The sequence below is a fragment of the Chiloscyllium plagiosum genome, chromosome 19 (assembly GCF_004010195.1).
Source record: "Chiloscyllium plagiosum isolate BGI_BamShark_2017 chromosome 19, ASM401019v2, whole genome shotgun sequence".
Taxonomy (NCBI): Eukaryota; Metazoa; Chordata; class Chondrichthyes; order Orectolobiformes; family Hemiscylliidae; genus Chiloscyllium; species Chiloscyllium plagiosum.
In genome coordinates, this window is record NC_057728.1 from 25,632,810 (window position 1) to 25,642,054 (window position 9,245).

The 9,245-nt window shown below is 40.4% G+C and overlaps 1 protein-coding gene across 1 annotated transcript in view; it reads right to left on the reverse strand.

Annotated features, from left to right (window-relative positions):
• Nucleotides 1-6,073: 6,073 nt before the first annotated feature.
• LOC122559425 (stimulated by retinoic acid gene 8 protein homolog) overlaps nt 6,074-9,245 on the reverse strand; it is a 33,064-nt gene continuing 29,892 nt past the window's right edge. The window contains exon 8 of the mRNA XM_043708873.1: nt 6,074-6,232. Within this exon, the coding sequence (XP_043564808.1) occupies nt 6,074-6,232 (159 nt within the window). The remainder of the gene's footprint in view (nt 6,233-9,245) is intronic.

Sequence of the window (9,245 nt, forward strand, 5' to 3'; positions counted from 1 at the left end):
TGCATGGGTTTCCTCCGGGTGCTCCGGTTTCCTCCCACGGTCCAAGAATGTGGAGGTTAGGTGAATTGGCCATGCTAAATTGCCCGTAGTTTCAGGTGAAGGGTAAATGTAGGGGAATGGGTCTGGGTGAGTTGCTGTTCGGAGGGTCGGTGTAGACTTGTTGGGCCGAAGGGCTCGTTTCTACACTGTAAGTAAACTAATCTAATCTAATCAAATCATAAGGTCACCCTTCAGCCTCCGATACTCCAGGGAAAACAGCCCCTTGAGACCACTCTGCCAGCAATGAGATCATAACCAATCTTCGATCCAAGTACCATTTTCCTGCACTCTCTCTATATCCGTGATGTTTTTAACACATACTTCACTTTCGTTTTGAGATCTTGTGTCTTGCTCTATACCTGTAACAAGGATATGCAGATCCATTTCTAAATTGTTAATTTATTCCATTTGGTTAATTTCTTCTCATACATTTTGCTTAATTCCTCCTGTAGGTCATTTAAGGAACAGCGACCTCTATATTCTGCTTTTTTACTGGGTCTCTGCCTCTGTTTGAGATATCTGAGGTCACAGAACTCTCCTCTCTCCTTCAGGACCCCCCATCCAGTGACTTTCCAATCCTACCCTGTCACTGTGTCATCAGAAAGACAGCTAACTTTGAACACAGAAAGAAGAGCTTGGAATAAATGATTTAAAATAAACAGTCATATAATTTACTTGCAGTTTGAATAGTATTATAATCTACAAATGTCACAAATACAGATTGAGCACATTGCTGAAGAATTTATTTTAAATATTTTAAAACTACAGTATTTTAAAATCAGAACATTCATGCTCATGAGAATTGGAATAAACTTCTCAGTACAAGAGACAAGTAAACATATAAAAAAAATCCTAACAAGTTGTGGTAATTTATCCCTTCTTAGTCACTTACAGGAAACAATATGAGTTAAGTTCCAAGACATTTCAATGTTAAGATCTTGATACAAACCCTCTGAGAGACATTAATACAGTAAAACAGCGAGTTCACTGTCCTAGATATTCCACATCTTATGAATTCAAATATTTAGCCAATTGTATTCTGGTGCTTAAGTGCTAATGAGCAAAATAGTACAATCAACAAAAGCAGAGGAGGGAAATCCTGATTGTTGGCTTGAGTTAAAAACATATTTTATGATGGTTCCTTTCCAGCTAAACACCAGGAAAGAGTAATGCTTCACTGAGAGAAAGCACTGACACATTTAATTAAATTAAATAATTTGAATAACCTAACTGTTGCCTTTCTGAGATGTAAAATGAAAGCCAGGGCATTAGTGTTGCTGACTGGCCCCATTCAGCACACTGAGAGTTTGCAGGGCGGACACTGTCAGCAAAAGTAGTTTGTCTGTCAATTCTTTACTTCTGAATAAATCATTCAGAAAAAGGTTGATGTGGTAGTGAATTCCTAAAGGATAATTCATTAATTTGTCTATTTAGTAACTTAAATGGAAATAGAAATATTCTACAACATGGTGACAGGTTTCTCTGCACAAAAGCCAGCTGACACAGGGCTCATCCTCAATCATATTACTATGTACAGTGAATACTAAGATGGAAATTTATCTTTATTTTAACCAAACTCTCAATATTAACATACCTTCCTACTTTTGTGATGTTAAAACCCATCACTGAACAAGATTCTTAACAGGAATTTCAAAGAGAAACTCTTTGTATGAAAATTGTAAATAACATTGTTCTGTTAGAAATTTAAAAATAAATCTGTTGGAAAGCTTTCCTTTTTTAAATCCATTTGTCAGCATGAGCTGGCTTTTCAGGAGGCATTGCACTAAACATGTGAAATGGGCAGAAGCTGACACAAATGTGTCCTTCTTTAAAATTGATAGACAATATTTATTTCTTTTGGCTAATTCCCAGCTTGAACCACAGTTAAGGCCTATTATAATTTATACTTCCAGGAAGCTGGGCACAACCTGGATACCTGAATCCAAACTCACAATGGCAACATTCTTTTCTTTAACTACCAGAGATTTTAATGAAAACCTTTTGGTTTGATTTCACATTTTCCATTAACTACCAGTATCCAACAATTTTACTCAATTTAAATCAAAAAAGGTTTCTTAAAGTCATAGACTCTATGAGAGAGAGAGATAAATATAGAAAATCCAATAATGTAAAATCTTGAGAGAAGTTATTTTAATACATTGTTTGTGGGGAAAGGCATCATGTGCTGATGTGCTAAATCAAACGGACCAAAGTGTTCCATTTCCAAGCCCTAATTTGGATTGCATTGACTGATCCAGTACCCAAGATAAGAATTAATGTGTGTGTAAATGTTGGACGAGGACACAATTAATTACTTAGAGCCTCCTGGTCCTCACTGTCAAGGCTCATGCACAAAGTTTGTTTACTTGGGCAAGGTACCAGAAAAGTAATGGTTGACTGGAACAGGAAACTGTAGTAAGAGGCAATAAGTAAAATAGTTCCTCCACTATTTCATATGGAGGAAGGATAACAACACTTCGATTCTGGAAATGCAGTTGTTAGCACATGTTCACAAATAAATAACGTCATTATATTAATATAAACACAATCTAAAATTAAAACATACAATTTTGTACAAAATTGTTTACTTCAAAGTGTAATTGCTCAGTTGAGATTTTTAAAAATTATTTGACAGAAGCAACTGTTTTATTGTTTCATTTACAGAATCTAGTTTTCAAACTAGATGCACTCCTCTCTCTGAGATGGCCATTGGTAGTTTGCTAAGAATATTGCCACCAGATTGTGACAATTATTCCTCGTACTCTAGGAATTATGCACGTCTAGTTATAGGAAGCTTTAAATAAATAATGCAAAGTTCTGCAAAACCTTGAGGACAATTTGCTAACAAGCATCCATAAGACATAGCTTTTTAAATTCTCGGTATGGAATATTTTCATTTTTAAAGTGTACTATGGTTAGCTACAAGCAGCCACTTATAATATTATAATTAAAAAGCTGCCATTGGGTCTCTGCAGCAACCAATGGGCTGCTGTCATTGAGCAGAACAATTTCAGTCTGAAATTTGTTTCCTTGTACAGAATAAATAACAATAATTAGCTGAATTGTCTAGAGTTTGGATGCAGCTCATATGTGTTAAATATTCTTGTTTGGGGCTTAGCCCTTCCTTATTATCAAATACAGAAAGGAAATGTGCAAAAGATCACAATTGCAATTTTTGTTAACTTGAAGTTCATGGCGCTATGTACCAGAAATTCTGGTAATATTTCGCTAATTGAGCCGTAAGCTAATCATTTGCTTTGTGCTACTTTGGTTATATCAGAAATTTTTGCAGGAGCTCCCTTCATTACAAATCATCATCAAATGTTTCCGTGCATCTCAGCAGAACTGTCTCGTCATCTATGTTAGGCGAACTCTCCTGCAGAGAGACAGGTATCGTTTAGTACCAAAAAGAGGAAGTAATCTGCTCAATCAATTACAACAGATCACACTGCTGTAAATAACATCCTTCTGATTAATTAACCAGTGCAGTGTTGGGAATATCATCCACAATTCTTGTGTTCAGGGCTATTTGAGTATTTTTTGTAACTAAACAGATTGCAGAATGGGGGTCAAAAAGAATTGCTCTGGAAAAGCACAGCTGATCAGGCAGCATCCGAGGAGCAGGAGAATGGAGAGTTTATGCTCAAAATGTCGACTCTCCTACTCCTCGGATGCTGCCTGACTGACTGTGCTTTTCCAACACCACATGTTTTGACTCTGATCTCCAGCATCTGCCGCCCTCACTTTCTACTAGATTACAGAATGTATCTGGGAAACAAAATAGTTGAACTAATAGATGCTAAGAATGGATAAATGCCTGTATTGAGACACTGGAACCAAAATACTAGTCAGAATTTAGTCCATAGATAGTTCTCAATCCCCTACAGAGGCAGAGACAGTCATTCCCCAAACAACATGTGCTTCAGCAAATAATGTAAACCATGCACCTATAATGGGCCAGTATCTATCTACCTCTGCAGGAGAGATCAATTCAGAAATACAAATGGCTGCATGTGGAAGTGCAGTAACTTGTTTCTAATTTTCTTTGGTTCTTTATTTATCACTCATTTGTGACAGCCAACCCACTCTTCCTAACCTCAACGTCCTCTTCCCTTTCCCTGCAAGCACAGAAGTAACACCTGTCCTTTCACATCTTCCCTTCTCACTGTCCAAAACCCCATACGCTCCTAGCAGGCAAAACAATTCATGGACACTTGTCAAATTAGCCTCTAGTGTAGTCTCCTCTAAACTGAGAGATCATATTCAGAGAATGCTTTGGGGAACCATTCAGTCACAAACGTGTCATTTTAATTCTCTATCCCCTCTCCAGTCTGAATCCTCTATCCTCAGGATCCTACATTGTTCAAATAAACCTTGACAGATGCTTGAGGAACAGCAGCTCACCATTTGACTTAGCACTTTACAGCATTCCATAGGCAATGTGAAGTCCAGGATTCAGAAAGTAACCATTCTCCATTTCGTTTTCAGACAGCAAGGGCTGCCATTGATTATGCTATCACCACTTGCTGTTCTTTCTTTACCTGTTCCATTTCCCCCCATTTTCCTTTGCACTATTATCCAGATTGTCAATTAATGAATCCAGCGTTCTACCTTGTCGCAGGATTTTTTGTTCTTTCCTCTCTCCCTCACACTGCACCTGCACTCATTTCAAACACGTTACTTCTGTAACATTTTCCAGCTAACGAAAGGTCATGAACCTGAAACATTTACTCTGTCTCTCTCCACCGAAGCTGCTCATCTGCTGAGTATTCACAGCACTTGGTGTTTACTTCCAAATTTTTGGCAGCTGCTGAATTTTCCAAGGCATTTTGGATTATTTAGATTCCATAATAGTTCCACGTCAGGGTGAGAAACACTGAGTAAAAGTTCAGCTTTGTACCTAGTTTGAATCTTTTAATAAAAATTTGTTTATTTCAGAGTTCCATGGAAGGAGGGTGAGATATGATTGTGGATTAAATGCTTATTGGTTTTTAGAAAAAAAAATGTTTGATTATTTTAAACTTAAAACTCATTGTGATGTAATGCTCTGCTGTTTTCAAAGATTGGGTTAAAATCTTGAGGGGATACAAAATTACCAGAGTTTACTGTTTATCTACTAAGTCAATTCTTGAAATTTTATCTCAATTTTGAAGGATTCTTGAGTCTCAGTAGTAGTATCCCTACCTCTGAGTCAGGAAACCTGGGTTTAAGTCCCACCTGCTCTAGAGTTATTTGGTAGTGTACTTTTTAAATCACATGGTAGATTAAAAATAACTGTCTAGATTTCAATACACACATAGGGAGGGATCTGAGCTTTGCCCTCAAGAATGATCCAACAGTAGATCTAACAGTATTTTTTTTGTCAGTATCACATTAGAATTGTAAGGTATACGGTTAAAATTGTGCAGAATAAGGGAACAGGTGGTGCTTCTGCAAAAGCTTACATTATAAAATTAGGCTGCGCATGCAAATACTAAACAGTGAGAAGCGAAAACAAGTAGAATTATCTATGACTAATAGGGCAGAGCAATCGTGGACCGGGATATACCAGGCACAGGAAAACAGAAGAAGCAAAAACAGGTAGACTTATCTATAACTAGTGGGATGTACCAGTAACAGGAGAATAGTGTGCCAGTCGCAGGAGGGATGTGGCCAATGGATGGAATTTAGTTTGGCAGGATGATCGCACGAAGACAGCAAACTATGCCAGGACAGTCACATAAAAGGAATGAGATAAATAAGAGTAAGGGGCGACAGGCTTAGAGTAATGGGAGAAGTAAACAGAGGTGGAGAGAAGCTAGGCAAAGGTGGAGTGAAGCTAGAGCTTGTGATAGGCTACGCGCTACAGCAAAAGTAACCAATGGGGTGAAAGGGGAGGACTGAGGGACACAGCTGAACAGCATAAATCAGAATGTAACCCTCAGATCGGGGTGCTTACCTGTTAGGCACCCGTTCTTGCAAGTACATATCAATAAAATTCGCTGCTTCAGAATTTGACCCGGACTGAAATTTATTAATATGTGAGTTTTGTTTCTCACAATTTGGGGGCTCGTCCGGGATGTCCATCATCACCAGCAGGGTAGGCACCGTCGACAGCTGGGAAGATGCGTCCCGTTCTTTTTAGAACGGTCCCGTGTTCGTCGGCAGTGGCTTCCCCTTCTGGTTGACTGATCGAGATCCAATGAGAGTCTATCTGAACCAGGCGAAAGGTTATAAAATAGAGAATTTAAGTAGGCACAGCTGCAGTCAGGCAACTCAGTGCATGGACCAAGGAAAGAAAAGAGATTTTTAAGTATTGCCTTGGTGACTGGGGATGACATACTAGAGTCGAAGGAATTGACTGTAGTTGATCATGATGGGCTCTAAAATTAGTAAAGGCAAGGCACCAGGTAATGGTAACGATAAGGGAAGGATCCCTGATAACATCCCTCCAGAAAGTCCATTGGGTCGGATGTTGAAAAACTGGAAAGATAGTATTTATACTCAAACTAAAGAGAAAAGGATTATGATAAAGTATTGCTGTTTTGTATGGACTAAGGAAAGTATAAGACCCTCCTCAGTTTTTTGGCCAAAATATGGGCCGATGAAGATTGGGTCTGCCAACTCCTCAATATCTATGTCAATGAAAAACAACCCTTTAGTCAGGAGGAGTCAGACTACACCTCTTGTTGGAAGGGCAGTCAGGACACTCAGGTGTTTCCTGTAGAAACTAAACAAGGTCCTTCGGCCCCCCCTCTTTTGGGACGTTCTTGACCATTTACCCCCGCCTTATGACCCCCCCCTCCAGGAATCCAGGAATCAACCCCCACAGGAAGACCCACAAAATGAGGATCAGGGACAAGGGGGACTACTTGGTGCCGTGAGGGGGGGGGGGGGGGGGGATGGAAGAGGTCACTGACAAGTGGTGGGAAGAAGACACGGGGGAGAGGGAAGGGGAAAAGAAGGGGTCACGGGGTCCAGTGACACAGGGACAGTCTAAGCAAATGTCTGTACAAGTCTGCCTGCTTAGGGAGGTTCCGATAGGAGCGGGGGATATTGGGTTTGTAAAAGCACCGCTGACAAGTGGTGAAGTGCGGGCATTTCAAAAAGAGATGAAATCCTTTATCGAGGATCCGGTGGGACTATCGGAACAGGTAGACCATTTTTTAGGACCCAGTCTGTATACCTGGACTGAGTTAATGGCCATCCTGAACATTCTCTTTACTGGTGAGGAAAGAGGATTAATAAGGCGGGCTGCCTTAAAGTCTTGGGAACGCGAGAATCCCCCAGGTGGTGAGGCACCAGCAGCGGAGCAAAAATTCCCTAATGTTGATCCACAATGGAACAACAATAATGCAGAAGATCGTAACTGAATGAAAGATCTTAAAATCCTAATTATTAAGGGCATTAGAGAGGCAGTCCCGAAATCACAAAACCTATCGAAAGCATTTGAGATCCACCAAGAGAAAGATGAGACCCCTCTGCCTTTTTACAGAGACTTCGAGATTCAATGAGAAAATACTCAGGGATGAATCCTGAGGACCCAGTAGCGCAAGGCCTCTTATAGGTACACTTTGTGACCAAGGCATGGCCAGACATCCAGAAAGAAATTCAGAAAATAGATGGATGGAGTGAGAAATCACTTGATAAATTGTTAAGAGAGGCACAGAAAATGTTTGTAAAGAGAGGATGAGAAGCAAAAACAGAAGGTGAAAATGATGGTAGCCACGGTTGATAAAGTAGTCAAGAAAAGAATCGAACCGGTGACTAGCAACCGGACTGGAGGGTGGCAGAACATAGACCATAGAGGAAAGGGTAAAAGACGAGGAGGACCTTTCGTAGGTTCCAGTCGATAGGGGCAAGGACAAAGGTGGAGTCCCCAACAAGCAGGGTGTTACCATTGAGGAAGGAAAGGACTCTTTAAGCGGGAGTGTCCTGAAATACAAAGGGAAGAAAAAACCATCCTGCTCATGAACTTTGATGAAGACTAGGGGTGTCAGGGGTTCCTGCTCCCAGAGACCCACCGGGAACCCATGATAAACGTAAAGGTGGGCCCTTATAGGGAAGATGTAGTTTTCCTAGTAGACATGGGGGCAGCGAGGTCATCCTTAAATTTTATACCCAGAGTACAATTTACAGATCAGAAAATAACGGTGTCCGGAGTGAAGGGAGAAGGATTTACTGTCCCTGTATTTGAACCAATAACAGTTGAAAATAATGAAAGAAGAGTTGAAGGACAATTCTTATATATTCCGGACATAGGGAGCAACTTGTTAGGAAGGGATTTAATCACACTTTTAGGATTAGGAATTGGAGTGTGCGACTGAAAAATAGTAATAAGAATGGCCATTTTGACCGAGGAACAAGAGAAACAAATAGACCCCACAGTATGGGCATGTGATGGCAATCGAGGGGGATTGCATAATCCCCCTCTAGAGATTAGCTTGAAAAAGGTGGGGAAGACGGTATGCGAAAGACAATACCCCATCTTGACCGAAGGATGAAGGGGGTCACAACCTGTGATTGAGGGGTTAATTAAGGACGGCCTGTTGGAACCCTGTATGTCCCCTTATAATACCCCTATTTTGCTAGTTAAAAAATCAGACGGTACCTATCGGTTGGTACAAGACTTGAGAGCGCTTTACCGGATAGTACGGATTCGTCATCCTGTTGTTCCCAATCCTTATACCCTTTTGAGTAAGATTCCACATGACCACAAGTGCTTCAGTGTGGTGGATTTAAAAGATGCTTTTTGGACATGTCCACCGGCAGAAGGAAGTAGAAACATGTTCGCCTTTGAGTGGGAAGATCCAAAAACGGGCGAAAATAACAGTATGTATGGACAGTGCTTCCGCAGGGGTTCACGGAATCACCGAACTTGTTTGGCCAGGTTTTAGAACAAATTTTGGAAAAGTTTATAAGTCCCCAAGGCACGACTTTACTGCAATACGTGGATGACCTATTGGTCAGGGGAGAAAATGAGAGGGGAACAACGGAAGCAACTACCAATTGCTAAACTTTCTGGGACAACAGGGATTGAGGGTCTCAAGGAACAAATTACAAAATGTAGAGAGAGAAGTGAAATATTTAGGACACTTGGTCAGTGAAGGGAAAAGGAAAATAAGCCCTGAAAGGATTGAAGGAATAGTGGGAATGTCACTTCCTTGGATTAAGCGAGAATTAAGGAAATTCCTGGGGCTTACGGGGTATTGTAGGTTATGGATTGA